This window comes from Osmerus eperlanus, chromosome 17, assembly GCF_963692335.1.
Source record: "Osmerus eperlanus chromosome 17, fOsmEpe2.1, whole genome shotgun sequence".
Lineage (NCBI taxonomy): Eukaryota > Metazoa > Chordata > Actinopteri > Osmeriformes > Osmeridae > Osmerus > Osmerus eperlanus.
Window position 1 is genome coordinate 12928846 of NC_085034.1, and position 18025 is coordinate 12946870.

Here is an 18025-nt window from a genome sequence, read left to right on the forward strand (position 1 = left end):
GCGGTCCATCAGGACCAATACCTCACGCCACAAAAACAGTTTCTTGCCTTCCGCTGTTGGCCTCTTCAACAAGGCCAAGGGACCACACTGACTCTAATGACTTCCTGCTTAAAACACACTGCTTTTTGCACTGCATTACAAAATGGTATCTTGTACATTTGTATTTTTTGTAATATTTGTATTTTTGTATTTTTATATTGTAAATTACGGCAACTTATATTTTATTTTATTGTATATTTTATTTAATTCTGATTCCACTTAGTACTGCTAGTTTATGTACCCTTAGTATAGATAGTCCACATATTTAAATTTTAGGTCCCTATATGTTTATTGTATGCACCTTCCTGCCAAAGCAAATTCCTTGTCTGTGCAAACTTTCATGGTGAATAAATCCCATTCTGATTCTGACGCTTCTCTGCACGCCCTTGCGCTGACAGAGACATGGATCCGCCCAGAGAACGCTGCAACTCCAGCTGCTCTCTCCGTCAACCACTCATTCTCTCACTCACCTCGCTCATCCGAGCGAGGTGAGTGACCCTGGACCTTTCTGCAGCGTTTGATACGGTTAACCATCAGATCCTGCTCGCCAGACTTTCTGAAATGGGCATCACTGACACTGCACTTCATTGGATCTCATCCTACCTGTCGGAAAGATCCTACCAGGTCTCCTGGGGAGGCAAAGTGTCAGGACCCCGCCAGCTCTCCACTGGTGTCCCACAGGGCTCCGTCCTTGGACCTCGCTTGGACGGATCATCACCTCCCATGGCTTCTCCTACCACTGCTACACTGACGACACGCAGCTGTACCTGTCGTTCCCCCCGACTGATCCGGGATCTCAGCTAGGATTGAGGCCTGCCTCGCAGACATCTCCAACTGGTTGACCAAGCACCACTTCCAACTGAACCTCGCCAAAACAGAACTTCTCATCATCCCGGCCAAGCCCTCCATCTCCCACGATCTCTCAATCACCCTGGGATCTGCGACGGTGACCCCTTCATCCTCTGCCAGGAACCTCGGGGTGACCATGGATGACGAACTCTCCCTCACAGCCCACATTGCTGACCTCCCGGTCGTGTAGATTCACCCTCTACAACATCCGGAAGATCAGGAGATACCTGTCTGAGCATTCCACCCAGCTGCTAATCCAAGCACTTGTCCTCTCAAAGTTGGACTACTGCAACTCGCTGCTCGCCGGTCTCCCAGCATGCGCAACCCACCCTCTCCAGAGGATTCAAAACGTGGCGGCCCGTCTGGTCTTCAATCTACCCAGACGCTCCCATGTTACCCCGCTCCTCATCTCCCTCCACTGGCTTCCCATCACGGCCTGTATCAGATTCAAGACTCTGGTACTGACCTTCCGAGCGGTGAACGGGACTGCACCCGACTACATCAAGTCTCTCCTCCAGCCTTACACCCCCACCCGCCACCTACGGTCTTCTTCTGACAAACGTCTGGTGGTCCCACCGCTCAAGAGCGCCCGGTCCCAACACAAGCTCTTCTCCTGTCTGGCCCCCCAATGGTGGAATCAACTCCCCACCTCCATCAGGGACACTGACTGTCTCCCCACCTTCAAGAAAAGGCTCAAGACGCACTTGTTCCGGGAGTACAACGGCACTTAGGAATGCTTGGCTGGAGCTGATGTTAGTTTCCTCCAGGATCATAATGACTCTTATTGAGAGACTTTTTGCTCTTGTTGGTTGGTTGTAACGGATTTAAATTCTTGTACTCGATGTGAAATATTTTTTACTGTTGATTGTTTTCTACAGGTACACTTGCACTTTTGAGTTTCATGTTGTTTAATTGTAACTTGTTTAACTGCATGCTCTTATGGTTCTTCCATTTGGCACTTATTTGGTTTTCACAATGTATGCTTCATGTTTTGGCTGCTCACAATGTTCGGGGCTATCTCGTTGTTATGATCAGTGACCTATGCACTTTTGTAAAGCTCTCTCTTGGAAGTCGCTTTGGATAAAAGTGTTTGCTAAATGAATAAATGTAAATGTATTCTCTCTCTCTGTTTCCCAAACCTCTCCCTACTCTTCTTTTGTGAAAAGAGAGGTGTGGAAAGAGGGAGTTCATTATACTTCCTATAGAGATGCTACCACTCCAACATATTTAGAAAATTCCTGTAGCCTAGTGGAGCCTGTTAAGAGAGTCAAGAGTATTTCTTCTCCCTACACGGTTACCCTGAGTGAACTGATAGTGCTTGAGAATTTCTAACTCAGCAGCCCTACTTTGGAAAAACTGCCGCCACCGTTGTCATGCCAATGCCAGGGGGGTTGGCTGTGACAACAGAGTGGCTACCGGGACAGGAGAATCTGGCAGATGATATGCCTGCCTTTCGATTGGGCCAATTAAGCCCCTGTGCCCCATCCTATCGGGCGGCTCGGCAAACACTGACACCTGAGGATAGGCCAAAGGTCCTCCTGGTTTCCCCGAACGCGAGAGAAGAGCTCCCCTTACCAACGCCACGGTTACTGTGCTAAGCTCTCTGGGGGAACGCAAATACAAAGGTGTTGGGAGGGAGAGGGGGATAGAGGAAGACAGAGCTTGTGAAGGGAGTATGAGCGAGAAAGCGAGCATGAAAGAGGGACAAAGAGTAGAGATAGTGTTTGTGTGTGAGAGAACAAGCGCAAGTGAGAGAAAGACTGCCATAGGGAATGGCAAAAAGTGTGTGAAAAAGAGACAGTTGGACAGAGAAAGAAAGACTGAGAAAGTGATAGAGGATGAGAGAGATATCATAATTGGTGGCGCATGTATTACAAAAAGAACCAGCAGCTGAAAATACTAGTCAATAAAAAAAAATATATATATATTTATATATATAGTCAAATTAAACTAGGGATACACCGAATCCAGATTTTTGGGGTTCGGCCGAATACCGAATCCACTATTTAAGATTTGTCCGAATCCGAATACCGAATCCTACTCCCATCCTCAGTCCATTAACACAGTAAACACATTAATGAAGTAAACAACGTCCACAGTAGTGTTTTTTTTTATACTGTAAAAAAAAAAAAAGAATAGGCAACATTATGCCAGGAAGACAAGTGGGAAAAACTTTTGACAATTACCATGTGCCTATGTTTACCCTATCTCAAGATCCAATCAATATCCAAAATATTTGCCTTTTAGTTTTCTTGAATTTCTTTTGGATGTTTCATACGCAAATGTTTTAACAGCAGAGATGTTGTGTATAGTTTAGGGTCCTTGCCACCATGAGACAAATCGGCATTGCATATTGAACATGTTGATCGATTTGAATCTCCTTCTTTTGACTGAAAGCACTGCCAAACAACACTTTTTCTGCTCACAAGTTCCAATTTCACTTTCTCTCAGCCTACTGCATTGAACGGTCCACCTACGTAAACACCTTCCCATAATCAACGGCGGCGTCATTATGTCGACCAGCGTAGCGCACTTAGGGTTCGGCCGAAACGGAAATTCTAAGGTTCGGCCGAAACCGAACCCCGTCAAAAATCCCAATATTCGGCCGAATCCAAAACCGAATCCTGGATTCGGTGCATCCCTAAATGAAACAGGGAGAGAGACAGAGAGAGAGAGCAAAGCATCATGCAAAACCAGAGCTGATGCTAAGGGAACAGATCAGAGAAACAGAGACCAGAGAGTGACAGAGACAAAGAGAGCCAAAGACACACTGCTGGATATAAAGGAGGAAGATGAGTAGGAAGGGCTATTACAGCTTGTAGACAGAGAGAGAGGGATAGAGAGAGGGAGAGAGACCAAGCGAGCGAGATAAAGAGAGAGGGAGGTAGGGGGAGCCTAACAGCCAGGGCAAGACAGAGAGTGGCACAGCAGAGAGGGAGAAAACAGAGAAGAGGAGAAGGAGAGCGCGTGTTTGTGCTTCCAAGCCTGGATCCCTAAAGCGTATCCTGGCCAGCCACCGACAGCAATCGTGGAGATACGGGATTAAGGCTCTGCACCTCTTTCCATCCCCTCAGACAGACAGCCTCAGCTTCCTGTCCCCAGCCCTGCAGTTTGCCGAGTCACACCTGACGAAGAGTCTCCGGTCGACCTAACGTATAATTTGTCTGTGGAGACTAAGAGTTGAAGGGCGGGGGGAGGACAAGGAGATCTTAGAAGGACCACTAGCTGTCTGAGAGGTAAATATCACACACTCTTTTTAACTGTACCGGTTCGACGCAAATGCACAATTGCAGACGTGTCATTCCAAATGGACATGAATAACAGCTATTGTCTCAAATCATGTTAGGAAGACAACTGTCCTTTTCTTTTGATAGTGTACACAAGACCAGTGTGGTCAGATTGTTAGTTGAAACTGTTGCACGAACCACACAACCACAATGACAACAGTAATTGCATGGACAGAGGAGGCTACAGAGCATACACAGAACACAAAACAATCACAATCCATCACTGCAAAACAGAAAATAGCTGGCGACTAACTTATACACATGGCCAAGGCTTTCCAAACTGTGGAGGTGGTATTTGTAGTGGCTCATTTGTGCCTGTCTGAGTTCTGTGTGAAGCAGATAGAGCATTCAGTCACCGGGGAGATAACTGGGCTGATACAACACCTTCTCCTCCACAGGGATCACCTTGCACTTTGCTCCCCTCAACACTTGCCGACTTTGGCGCAATTTGAAGTAATCGAGGCTTTGAATGATTTTGTGCTAGAATGAAGGAGCTGCTCAAACTCATGAGTCTTCAACTCATGAGTTTGGGAGTTGCATGCACACACACAGAGTTCACACAACATCAGACACACACACTTTGTATCAATGAACACACACATGCAGCCATCCTGTGCATTCACCAAATAACTGAGGGGCCTTTTGAATGATCAGTGTGTCTTGCTATGCAAAATGTTAGTTGTAGATCATCATTTCTGGATCATATGCTCTCATCTGCTCTGTCATATGGATTGGTGTCATCAGCATTAGTTCCCACCTCCCTCTCATGCTGTGCTATAACTATGACAAGAAACAGAAAAAATTACAAAGGATGAAAAGAAAAGAGAGTGAGAGAGAGAGAAAGAGAGAGATGGTGGCACAAAGGACCTGTACACAGGCACAGCGTTCATTTGCAAAACAAATGCCGTAGGGACACCCAACAAAGATAGCAAAATAATTGATTACACACGCAAACAAATCTAACACCAGCTGATGAAAGCTCTGAAACAGAGAAAACCCACTGTTTAAAACCCCAACCTCTTGATGAGTTCAAAGTGGATGACTGACAGTCCGATTGTTTAGATAGAGGATAATGGCGACCACCAATTAGGTAGCCTTAGGATCTCAAGTGGCACACTTGGCTTGCAGTCACTCATTCAAGACTTTCCTTTCATTAAAATTCCCTCCTTCTCCCCATCTCTTTGTTGTACAGGATTAAGGGGACACAGTGATGGAGAGGGAGTCGCACAGACAGTCACCATTATGTCATTCCCCCTCTCTTCTACAGCGTGATAAAGGAAAGAAGAAAAAGTGAAAGAAAAAGTCCAAGATGTCAAGGCCCTTGACCTCTCTCCTCTTAACCTGATTCTTCCTCTGATGTTCCACATTTGGGCAGTCCGCCTACCTCGAGTTTGTTTATTTTAACCCTGCAGAATGTTTGGTCTGTGACCTTTGACCTTTCGGTTGGGTCAAACTGAGCGTGCTCCCGAGGTCAGCTGGCCTCCTTCCCGTGGAATACAATAGAATCTGAGATGAACTACATAAGGGCCATTAACCGTCATTAGACCTATACTGGACCTTCAACTAGCTCTTTGAGGAGACACTGAAGGACCAATTCATCTGACCACATTCGAAACATACAGAGAGCATAGTCTATACACCGAGTGGAGAGACTGAGCCTTCCGTATAGCCTGACTGAAGGAAAGAGAGGTGTGCTCCCCCCTTCTACTCTAAAAGACAGGATAACCTGAGTCTGGAATTGTTCTGGCACTGGGAGCTTTATGAGGAGCGGAGGACATCAGAGCCCATGGTTTCGAAAAAATACAAATGACAGACTAGAAAAAAGGGTGGATGAAAGAAATCATTGATTTCGAGAACCTCGTGGACTGACATGCCCGTCCTCTCCGCCCACTCAAAGACGTGTGTGTGAGTGAGTACAACCGCTTACAGAACCGGCAGTGCTCTCTCCTCGCTGAAATGCCATGTTTCTGTGGATGTAAAAGGTCATGATCCATTTATACTTGCTGTGTTGGACCCAGTCCTTCACTTACTGCTGTGATAAAGATAAACACTCTCTGAGAGACACTCTCTTCTGGACTTGATCCATCAATTAAAGTCCATAGGAGATATACCATACAACCCACTCAAAAAAGCCTGTACTGGCTGGATCAGCTGTGTTGAAAAAGGGCAGTGAAAGCACCATGCAGTAAAACAATGGTGGGATCCTGTGATTTTCTACTGAGAGCCAGGAAAATCCCTCTAAAGTGCTTAATGTACTCCTGAGGTGGAGAAAGTATTCATGGGAGGGGTGAGTAGGCTTTATGAACTGTGGTCTGTGTATCACCCTCACTTTCATGTTGATCTATAGGGGAAAACCCCTTCACAAGGGTTTTCTTCTAACTTCACAAGGCCAGTTCTCAACATTGGCCTCTAGACACAACATACTGTATACTCAGTTTCACTGTCCAGAGAATTGAACACCACAACCACAACAACAAACATAGTCCTTGCTTCTGCAGCACCAAAACAATTACACTCATGGGTCAAAAAAAGAAAACTGCTGAAATATAAGCCTAGACATTCCCCGTAAACAGATAAAGACAGACAAACACTACAACAAGCTTCCAGTTAATCATCCCTGTCTGCCTTCACCGACTTCCCAACAACTGTAATGATGTGTAATGGCCCTCTTTCTGCAATTCCATCAAGACTAAGTTGTGAATAAAAACATAATACAAATAAATGAAAAATAATAGTGAATGGAAATTGAAGTATTATGAAGTATTAATGGACAACTTTTGTGGGACTTTTTGTTTACTCTCACACAAAAATAGAAATTGAGAAAATAAACCAAAGAGAAGTAGTCATACATAAACTGGACAAGGCCCATGCTGATTGGTTTCTCCCCCTTTCTCCCCAGGATAATGCATACCCCCCCTGTGCTGACCTCAGAAGCCACCATGAGCAACATGACTGTCCTTGACATGGCGGAACCCTCCGACCACTCCATGACCCCACCCGTTGAGCCCTACCCTCTCAGTTTCCAGGTAGACATTGTGACTTTGCTGGCAAATTCAGATTGTTCAGATGTTTAAAGGTATAACATCCATGCTCAAAGTCAGACAGGTACATTTTGTGACTAGAGTCGTTCAAGGGAGTTGCTCCACTGAAAGACAAAATCTTTTAGAATAAAAAGACAACTGTCACAATTGTATCGTGATACAATTTCCCAGTATAAACCTGTTTTTCATAGATTTTAGAAGCCGCAAAGAAAATTATTCGATCCACTGGCAAATTTCTTGGAGAGGGCAATATCTGATCCCCAGTAAAGCCAGTCAACAGTCCCCTTTCCATCTCTCTGCCTCCTCCTTCAGCTCCTTCTTCTCCTTCTCCAGGTGTCTCTGACTGGGTTCCTGCTGCTGGAGATTGTCCTGGGTCTGAGCTCCAACCTCACCGTGCTGGTTCTCTACTGCATGAAACAGAACCTGGTCAGCTCCGTCTCCAACATAGTCACCATGAACCTCCACGTTCTTGACGTTCTGGTGGGTGGCCCAAACCTAGCTGACTCCTACAACTAACCCCGCTCAAAAACCTCTTTACAATTAGATTTCTTCAACCTAGGAAGAGGCAATAATGGAGACTTCTGTAGTCCATATTCCCCTCTGAAGTTCATCTTCAATCATATTTAGTAGGATTACAGCTGTAGATCTAGGAGTCTACAAGTGTCCTGGTGTTTTCATGATTGAATCGAACTTTCTGTATTTCTGTTTTTCAGGTGTGTGTGGCGTGCATCCCTCTGACAACCGTGGTGGTACTCCTCCCCTTGGGGGCTGATGCGGCCTTGGTTGACTGCTTCCACGAGGCCTGCGTCTCCTTCGCCAGTGTCGCCACCGCCGCCAACGTCCTGGCCATCACCGTGGACCGCTACGACATCTCCGTCCGCCCCGCGAACCGTGTGCTGACCATGGGCCGGGCAGCAGCCCTCTTGGGCTCCATTTGGACTCTATCGTTCCTCAGTTTCCTGGTGCCCTTCATGGAGGTGGGCTTCTTCAGCCATTCCGACTCAGACTATGGCTTTAACCAGACTACCGTGCTCCCTGAAAATGAGTATACCACAGAACAGGGACTGTACTACCACTTGCTAGCCCAGATTCCCATATTCTTCTTCACAGCTGTGGTCATGCTGGTCACATACTACAAAATCCTCCAGGCACTGAACATTCGCATAGGCACACGCTTCCAACACAACCCACCCAAGAAAAAGCCCAAGAAGAAAAAAACAATCTCCTTGACCACGGCGCCACAGGCCGAGTCTACGGACGCGTCCCAGGGCAGCGCGGGGGTCAGAGGCGGAGGGAACACGCCACTGGGTATGCGGACATCAGTGTCTGTGATCATCGCGTTGCGGAGGGCGGTGAAACGCCACCGGGAGCGGCGGGAACGGCAGAAGCGTGTCTTTAGGATGTCACTCCTCATCATCTCCACCTTTCTGCTGTGCTGGACACCGATCACGGTGCTCAACACGGTTATCCTGAGCGCTGGCCCCAGCGACTTCACTGTCAAGCTGAGGTTAGGATTCCTTGTCATGGCCTACGGGACCACAATCTTCCATCCGCTGCTCTACGCCTTCACCAGGCAGAAGTTCCAGAAGGTTCTGAAGAGCAAGATGAAGAAGAGGGTGGTGTCGGTGGTGGAGGCTGACCCAAATCCTAACAACGTGGTGATCCATAACTCCTGGATCGACCCCAAGAGGAACAAGAAGGTCACCTTTGAGGAAACTGAGGTCAGGCAGAAGTGTCTATCCTCCGTGGATGTGGAATAAGTTGAAACCGAACAGCAGCATTGAGACAATATGGAATAAGTTAAATGGACAAAATTGAACAACCTAGAGAACATGTAATATGCCAAACCATATGAATTCACTAGCATGAGATGTTCTAGCTGAAATGACTTTCAACCACTGAGATGAAGTGGGATTCGTGAAACCATCTGGAACAACTATAACATGGCATAAGTAAACCATTTGGAATAACTTCGACAATTTGTTAAGTCGAACTATAAGGGATTAATTTGGACTGTGTGGAAGAAACTATGACTAAATCTTATCAGAGAAAAGGTCTGAAGCTAGGTGGACACATTGTTGGATGTGACAAAGTGATTGTGTTTGTGGGTCTGTGATTCATTGTGCATAGTGTCCGATTTTCTGGGGATGGAAAGGAAGGGTGCAGAGTCGGTAAAGGTGAGCCAAGGTCGGGGGAGGGGGGCAATAATGGTGTGGAACACAAGGACACAATGACTGAAGTTGCAATTCATTTTAAAAGGGAAACCACTGCACTGACACCGTAATTTAACTGAAAGAGTATTACATGTAAAGCCTCCTGAGGGGGATAATTTATTATTATTTATTGTGTGATATGATGGAGTGGGGTCAAGGACATTTAAAAATGCTGTTTAATGGCTCTACTTACTGCATGGCGTTGTTTAAGTAATATATTAGACTATATGTGTACAGCCATGTACAGTATAGGAAAAAATACATTCATACTTTAAGACTAAATATTTGTCCCTTTTTGAAATAAATAACGTAAAAAACAAGACGAAGAGTACTCAGTCACACACTCAAGCACTCCATTTTGCTTAATGAGCTTGGGCACTTGGGCACAGAAGACATTGAGGCAGCAAAGCTGAACAAATATTTATAGGGAAATTTTGTTTTCCGTTTCCTGTCACCGTCTGCCTGTTTTGTGTGTCACCACAGAGAAAGAGCAAGCAAGGGATGGGCAGGGGAGAACCAGCACATGGCCAGCACTTTTCAATCAAACGCCTATCTGGTAATTGATCATGGCGTGGCCAGGACAGGATGTGGCTGTGGGATTTCTGCATGGAATCGAGATGTGGGATCCAGCCTGAGATGACCCCAGCTGGATCCCTCCCCATCTCCCTCTGTGGCCTTGTGATAACCCAGCTGCCGTTCTACCATCTACCTATCTGGTGTCCGGCCGGGCAAAACCAAGCTCAATAACAACCCTGATTTCCTTCAAAATCACCTCAGGCTCCAATGTCAAACCAATCTGTTTCCCTATCAACTGCTAGCGTCTGGGGATAGCGCATAGCTATCAACCAGTAGAGGTGTTGGTCTTGAGGGAGGAGGGGTGGGCGTGGAGGTTGTGACTGCTCCTCTTAAGCCCTTGGCTGGCAGTAGTGGGGAGGGCATGCAATGCAAGCATGACTGTGTTAAGAGTGTGCGATTGTAAAATTGGAAGTGCATGTGCTAAAGCATTACTCCCTTGCGTGCCCCCCCACCCCTACCATTATATGTATCACCCCCAAGGGCGCTTGGTTGTGGCAGACCATGCATCAACATCACTCCACGCTGACACTGGAAAGTCACTCCACGCTGACACTGGAAAGTCACTCCACGCTGACACTGGAAAGTCACTCCACGCTGACACTGGAAGGTCACCATGGCCCCCTCCAGGGGGATGTGGTCATCATGGTCTCACACACTGAATACCAACACTGAGGGGAGGAGAGAGGAGGAGAGTGGGTTTTGGAGGGCAGGTGGGCAGGGCGGAGATAGGAGGGCGGGGGGGGGGCTGGAGGAGGACATGAGGGTGATAGGAGCGTAGAGATGAGAACGGCAGTAGGGGAGGAGAGATTGCATTCTCACACAATGCATATTATCTGAACGATAGCTTCATGACACTGGACTGGCCATTTGTATTAACTGCCAACGAAAGAGGCCCTTGTGCTGGTCGAGTGTGTGTGATCTTCGTCTTGTCAATTTCGAACCAAAAAAGCCATTTAAGAACAAGCAGTGTGACACGGCTAGTTCTGCTCCGTGTGTGGGAGCTGGCCTTGTGCCATATCAGCAGAGAGAGCATGCAAGGTTAGATAAAACATTTTTTTTTAAATATATATATATATATATATATTTTTTTTTATCTAACCTTGCATGATATATATATAAATAAACCCCTGTGGAAAATGTTTGGTTGGCCAAGATCCAAAACCTCTGTAGAGGTCAAAAGCAGGCCAAAATTCTGTCAGACAACTCATCAACTTCCCGATCTAATCAATCAGGCTTCTTTCTTTGTATGAATTCTAAGGGATGATGATAAGGCTCTGTTATTGGTGGTTTTCCAGAAACTACAAAAACAGAACTGACTGGAGTCAACTGAGGCTCCATCAAAGCGTTTAATATAGGTTGTCTCTCTCTCTCTCCCCCTCTGTTCAGTCGCTCCACTGTGGGGATGACACAAGAAGTCAGGCGAAAGTGAATGACTAACACGGAAATAAAGCAGATAGTTTCCGAACCATTTAATATATATATATTTACACAGAACGTGTTGTAGGCTACTGAATATGCTAACTAGGCTGGAAACAGACACTCACAGTTACATGTAGACCCGCGCAACAAAAGGTGGGCCTAAATGTGTACATGGATGTGCAGATGGAAGAGGTGAGTGGAGGAGGATGAGCTGAAATGCTATTGTCTCTGAAGTATGTGAGTCATTTGTCCTCACTGACAGTCGACAACTCACACAGACTCGGATGCACCACGAAAGGAATCATCAGACCACTATGCCAGCTATGTGTGTGTGTGGGGGGGGGGGGGAAGAGACCTTTGAAAGAATCTGCGCCGGGCCTTCACGGCGTTTAATGTTTTGGTCCACGGGCGGATTTCTTCTCCCTTTTGAGGAATCTGAAATCATCACACCGTTTCCAAAACCAGCGGTGCAGTGACCCAGCAACCTCAGGCACGCTAAATGCTTTAATATTCCTTGCCCTCCACTCTCTCATTTTCCTTCCCCCTCTTTTCTACCCTTCACCCCAACCTTTTCCTTCTTCCCTCTGTCTTCGTGTTCCCCTCCCCTCTTTTTCTCTATTCTGTCCTCTGTATCTCTATTGCCATCCTCCCCCCGTCCCCGATATGCAGAACGCTTTTGACACCTTTTGAGGTCCTGATAGTTCTAGAGTGTTCTGAAGTGTCCTATCAGGCTGGCCGGAGCAGCTCTACAGAAGCCAAGTCACAAAACACACCAAGGCCAGAGCCACACCAAACCTGCCAGGAAGGGATGTTCCAGTAGCCTACCGCGCTGCTATCTTTTCCACTATTTCCTACTACAGCTTTTTCAAGCTGTAGAGCTGCAGAGTGACAGGCAGGACCTAGCTGAGACCGGGAACTGAGATTGACACCTCATCTCCTGAAAATCTCTGACAGGTCACAGTGTAGCTCCCTTAGAGTCTTAGGAGTCAGGTGTCTGAGCGGTGAGGGAATCGGGCTAGTAATCAGAAGGTTTCTAGTTCGATTCCCGGCTATGCCAACCAAATGACGTTGTGTCCTTGGGCAAGGCACTTCACCCTACTTTCCTCGGGGGAATGTCCCTGTACTTACTGTAAGTCGCTCTGGATAAGAGCGTCTGCTAAATGACTAAATGTAAATGTAAATGTAGAGGGGAGGAAACTAATATTGCCTGAGACAAAGACGACAATAATGACATTGTGAGAAGGGGACTCAACAACACTGGTTACTGACTTCATTCTATTGACCACACAATCTACAAGAGAAGTACATCTGATCCTAGTCCATGACACACACCAACTTGTGGCTCTGGTCAGGACTGCTATCTAGTGTCCCCAGACATGTAAGTGATACACGGAGAGCTGAAACACTATTATCATCCAAGGAATAAGGCTAGTGAAAAGAGAGTGTGTGCCAGTAAATCTCGTTTCGATTTACTCATCTGGAACATCTCCTTTCCTCAATCCCCCCCCCCCCCTCTACCCCCTAGCGTTGTCTCACTGTTACTTGCCTTTCTCTATCCCGCTGTCACCTCCACCCCTTCCCACCTCACTCCTGTTTTGTGTTGGCAGCACTTACAGACCCGCCACTTGACATTTAGCTGACTTTGATTCCCCCCATCAACAATTGCAGGCTCTAGTGTGTCCCCGCCCTCGGCCGGGGACACACACACGCAAACACATACAAACCAGCATGCCACTGGCCTTGTCCCTGGACACACCCTCCACTTCAATCATGCCATTACATTCACCAGCCCTTTCCACCATGTCTATCCTCCCTGCTCCCTCCATCCATCCACTCTTCCTTTCTTCTCAACTGCCCTTCCCCCAACCTGTGTGTGTGTGTGTGTGTGTGTGTGTGTGTGTGTGTGTGTGTGTGTGTGTGTGTGTGTGTGTGTGTGTGTGTGTGTGTGGGTACGTGTGCGCGCCCATGTGTGTGTGTGTGCGCTTGTGAGTGAGTGTGTCCACCTGTACAGTGTTCCTACCCTGCTTGCGGGGTCCGGTGGTTGACAGAAGCAAGGCGTTGTAAATTGCATTAGGCTGCTGCTGTGGTGTGATTGTATTAGACTGGGGCTTCAGAAGCAGGCCTGCAGCACACACTGCCATTACTGCCTGCTTACAGGAGAGGGAGGGAGCAGTGGTGGTCCTAGCACATTTGGCACCCTGGGCAAGGGGCAAGGTTTACAACCCCAGAGAGAGAGAGAGGAAGTGAGGGTGGAGGAGTAGGGAGAGTGAAATAGAGAGTTAGAGAGGGAAGGTACAGAGGGAAAGTAGAGAGAGGAGGCAATAAAGAAAGACTTTTATGGGAAGAGAATTAAAGAAAGTTAACCAACAGAAGGGAGCAGGTGGTGAGATGAAGGACAGAAGTGGAGAAGGGCTGAGGACAAGAGTGAGAAAGAGATAACATCTCCCCTTTCCCCATACTGTGTCTAACACAACACTGAACGAAATTAGCAGTAAACGCGAACACATTTTTTGGTTCATCCCAATTTGAAAGTGCAATGAGATTGCACAAACTCACACACACACACACACACACACACACACACACAAAGGGAATAGAAAAACCCTTGGATCTTGTTCGGTGTGAAAGAGAGGACCGTGCTTGCTCTGATGTGAGTAATGTTTGACAGAAGTTAAAAACATAATTCCACTTACTCTCCTCTTATTTTTCTTTCTGTCACACACTGTCCATCTGTGTCTCTCTCTACTTTCCCCTGCCTTCTCTTTTCTCTCTCCCTCTTTTCATCATCATCATCATGTTCCCTCCTTCCTTCCTTCCTCCCTTCTTTCTTAACACGGTCCACATGATTGGCCGCCACGACCTAAAAGCATACCAGTAGAATTAAAAAAAGACACGTGTGACCATGTGACTGTCTGAATGACAGAACAGTATGCAAAAAGGCTCGTTCTGGGAAACACAGCGCTTTCTAGTTAAGCGGAGTACACAAGAGTCCTACTGTTACTCTGTAGCTTGCAGGACACACACACACATCGTTTACATAACGCTCCGCATTTGGCTGTCAAGAGTTTCAACTTGTTCTTGTTCTCAACTTGAGTCAGAGAGTGTGTCACGCTTCCGCCATTGTCAAACTAGTGTGACTGTCACGGGAGTTGATAAATAACATCCAAATGTTCAATTCTGGGTAATGTCCATCGACAACAACCACCACAACTGAAATTTGATTTGATGAGTATTGATAAGATTTGAACGATTCCGACTCCTTATCAATTCGATTCCTTATCGATTCTCTTATCGATTCTCCCCTCTACAGTCAACTAGGTCTGTGCGTCCTGCACCCCCCCACACACACAGTCGTTCTAAACAAATTTCTCAAACTGGCTTTGACTGGCTCTGAAATGAGCTAATACCTACCACCTCTAGGCCTCTTCAGGCCTCTGTTTTCAAAATCTTGTTGGAGATAGAAACGTTCAGTTTCCTTGTGTTCAAGCTTCTATTACTCAACACCAGTAGGACTTACAGGGGTCCTAACAACAAGGGAAATAACTTCAGTGTCACCTTTCAAAAGAGACCATTTACATGCATGTACTCCAAATGGTTCAACAACAGCTTTCAATGTAGTTTGGGTATGTTGTTTAGGCGTTTTCAGGCACATTTAACAGGACTATTAAAAGGTTAAACAATTAAAATGCTAAGTTTAGTAATGGATTAAAAATCGATATGCTCAGTTTAATAATGCGACACGCGAACGTTTGCTGATAACACACGCCGCCCCGATAACGTGAAATGATCAATAAGATCAATACTAATGGGAGACGAATGCCGGAGCTAAAATGTATGCTTCAAACGACGGGACAGAAGAAAACTAGATCGACTACACACAATAAAGGCAAATTGCTTCACACAGTAATGGTTGTGATCACTTTTGAGCTGTTTAGCTCTACCTTAGATAGTTAGAGATAAACCGCAAACGTAAGCTGCGCTGCTGCATGCATCGAACACATGACGTTCCAGTAACTTCATTCCATGCTGTGTGTTCAATTCTTAGTTCTTCAACACAGTTCTTCAGTTCTTCATATTTGTAGTATTTCCTCCCTTCGACGAAATATACTTTTTACACGCGTTCCAAGTGGCGTTGTTGTCATTTTGTCGTGTGAAATACAACCAAACTTTAGAACGCTTCTTCTTAGTTGCCATGTTTGCTGCAGTCTGTCTGAATAAACTATAAAAGTTTGCGCATGCGCAACGGCACAGAGAATCGTTAACAGAATCGCTAAGGAATTTTGCTAACGATTCCAAGGAATCGATTCACTGGGAACCGGTTCTAAAAAAGAACCGGTTCTCGATACCCATCCCTACTCATGATGGACGGCCACTGTTTAACAAAGTGCGAACACGCACTGGATCTATTTTTCAGACTGGGTGGGGATGAATCATGACAATGAACTACAGGCAGACGACTAGTAAAATGGTGTGATTAAGTTGCCTTCTCTGCCCACAAGGCCCAGACCTAGGCTAGGTTTGATTTGCGTCTAGATATGGACTTCCATAATAAATCCGCAATATTTTTGGGTATTAATTTGAGCGCAAAATACAATTTTTTCTTAACTATGTCTCTGAGTCCAGCACAGTGGATTGCAAAGCCCCCCCCCCAGCCAAGTTCATTGGTCAACTCAAGCAAGCAGTCACTTGGGAAGGTCGGTTATGTTTTCAGCACCAAATAATTATTATCAAGCAATTATTTTATGATTTTTTATATTCACCTCAAATAGAATACAGAGGTCTGGACCTCTGTGTCCTCAATGGTAGATACAGCCCTGGGTACACATGAGATTGTCAATGTACAGTACAGTTTCCAGGTCCCCCAGCCTTCGACCAACACACCACCTCTAGGAAGGGGGTTACAAACCTGATGTGCCAGCCAAACCCTCCAGAGCCCCCAAGCCCAAACATCTGGCTCCTACAGCCTCAGGTGTTAAGCCCCTCCTGCCCCCTCCCCCCCAAAAAACTACAAAGCCCCAGAGTGTTGGTCCCCAACTCACCCAACTCGTTGAGGCTCTGGGCAGCCTTGGTGATCTCCCTGCTGCCCCCCTGGAGCTGCCCCTGGAGCCTCTTGCTCAGGTACAGAATCCGGATGATTCTCCGCAGCAGGTCACACGCGACCTACAGGCCAGAGACAGGAGCTGTCGTTACAGAAAGTGACAGACCAGCAAAAAGTAAGACAAAGGGTACGTAAGTGGTCAAACTTTTAGCTCCCCCCTCCTGGAAGGGTCGACTTTTTATCCATTTGATTGACAGGGACGATGAGGTGTCTCAGCAGCAATAACGGCAGCGGGCAGGGCGAGTGTCAGCACAATGCTCGGAGAGCAAGGACAGACAGAGGTCACCGGTGTTTTGTTTTGGGGAAAAGAGGAGGAGAAGCAGGAGAAAGGGGTGGTGATGCAGCTGAAAGCTTGAGGTGCATCTAGTCCACTGTGGGTGTGTGTGTGTGAGCTGGAGAGGATATGTGTTTTTCCCCTGTGCCTGCGTGTGTCAAACTGATTGCTGTATCCGAGGGTGACATCATGGGCTGCCATGATGTGAATGAGGACAAAATTGGAGAAGACAGGTGCGCGCAAGGGCGGGGGGGTACCCTTGTGGCATCCAGCAGTGACTTATCGGACCCTATCTCAGTCTCAACTCAAACACCTCAGACCGAGAGCACAGGACAGAGCGAGTCCAGGGAGGGTCAGGTTCACAGGAAGGATAACAATCAGACTTCAACACACACCCACATCAGAGTTTGGACTCAAGAAAGAGAGCAGAAAGGGATATAAGGAGAATCTGAGGGAGGAGAGAGAGAAAAAAAGAAAGACAGAGACCCAGAGACCCAGAGATAGAGTGACAGAGAGACAGAGAGAGAGGAAGGAAGGAAGGACAAAGTAAAAGAGGGAAAAGGAAATGGGCGAGAGAACAGGTGAGAGAACTTCCACATCGACCGCACTTCGTCAACACTCAGATGCTCCCCCCCCCCCCCCCTGGTTCAGGTTCCTCTGTCCAGTGACTTGAGGGCGGGGGGGGTTGGTTCATGCGCCATCGTAAACATTAAACAAGACCATTCAAAAGGGATAGCGTATCACTGCATGTTCAATCTCCAGCGTCATACATTTTCATTAGAGAGATGTGAGGTGCTACTGCTAGTGAGGTGCTAGACAGTAAGGGTAGCAAAGGTTACAGGTTCTCTAAGGGAGAGCCCGGACACCCTGCGGAGAAAACTCATTTCGGCCGCTTGTATTCGCGATCTTGTTCTTTCGGTCACTACCCACAGTTCGTGACCATAGGTGAGGGTAGGAACGTAGATCAACTGGTAAATAGAGAGCTTCGCCTTTCGACTCCTTCTTCACCACGACGGACCAATGCAGAGCCCGCATCACTGCGGACACCGCACCGATCCGCCTGTCGATCTCGCGCTCCATCCTTATCTCACTCGTGAACAAGACCCCGAGATACTTGAACTCCTCCGCTTGGGACAAGATCTCCTCCCCGACCCGGAGATTGCACTCCACCCTTTTCCGGTCGATAACCATGGCCTCAGATTTGGAGGTGCTGATTCCCATCCCAGCCG

At 46.9% G+C, this 18025-nt stretch overlaps 2 protein-coding genes and 1 long non-coding RNA gene across 6 annotated transcripts in view; 2 read left to right on the plus strand and 1 right to left on the minus strand.

Annotated features, from left to right (window-relative positions):
* Window positions 1–18025, minus strand: part of cog5 (component of oligomeric golgi complex 5) — a 114608-nt gene that overhangs the window by 92723 nt on the left and 3860 nt on the right. For all 3 annotated transcript variants that reach the window (XR_009932530.1, XM_062482850.1, XM_062482849.1), the window contains exon 6: window positions 16464–16584. Coding sequence is in view for 2 of the 3 variants with exons in the window: in XM_062482850.1 (XP_062338834.1) it covers window positions 16464–16584 (121 nt within the window). In the remaining variant the exon portion in view is untranslated. The remainder of the gene's footprint in view (window positions 1–16463; window positions 16585–18025) is intronic.
* The window catches only part of LOC134037547 (uncharacterized), a 198987-nt gene that overhangs the window by 15201 nt on the left and 165761 nt on the right, over window positions 1–18025 (plus strand). The window lies entirely within an intron of this gene.
* On the plus strand, window positions 3584–9725 carry gpr22a (G protein-coupled receptor 22a). 2 transcript variants are annotated; one of them, XM_062483524.1, is made up of 5 exons: window positions 3584–4124; window positions 5368–6462; window positions 7075–7201; window positions 7529–7696; window positions 7930–9725. In XM_062483524.1, exons 3-5 carry the CDS (start codon window positions 7079–7081, stop codon window positions 8974–8976), a joined length of 1338 nt encoding a protein of 445 aa, XP_062339508.1. In that variant the 5' UTR covers window positions 3584–4124; window positions 5368–6462; window positions 7075–7078; the 3' UTR covers window positions 8977–9725. The 2 variants fall into 2 exon arrangements, with proteins under 2 accessions (XP_062339508.1, XP_062339509.1); XM_062483525.1 differs by having other exon boundaries at window positions 7550–7696.

Coding starts and splice junctions, on each gene's coding strand:
- gpr22a (XM_062483524.1), top strand. CDS start 7,079: ATGCATACCCCCCCTGTGCTGACCTCAGAAGCCACCATGAGCAACATG. Junction 7,202..7,528: donor CCTACCCTCTCAGTTTCCAG/GTAGACATTGTG, acceptor CTCCTCCTTCAG/CTCCTTCTTCTCCTTCTCCA. Junction 7,697..7,929: donor TCCACGTTCTTGACGTTCTG/GTGGGTGGCCCA, acceptor TCTGTTTTTCAG/GTGTGTGTGGCGTGCATCCC.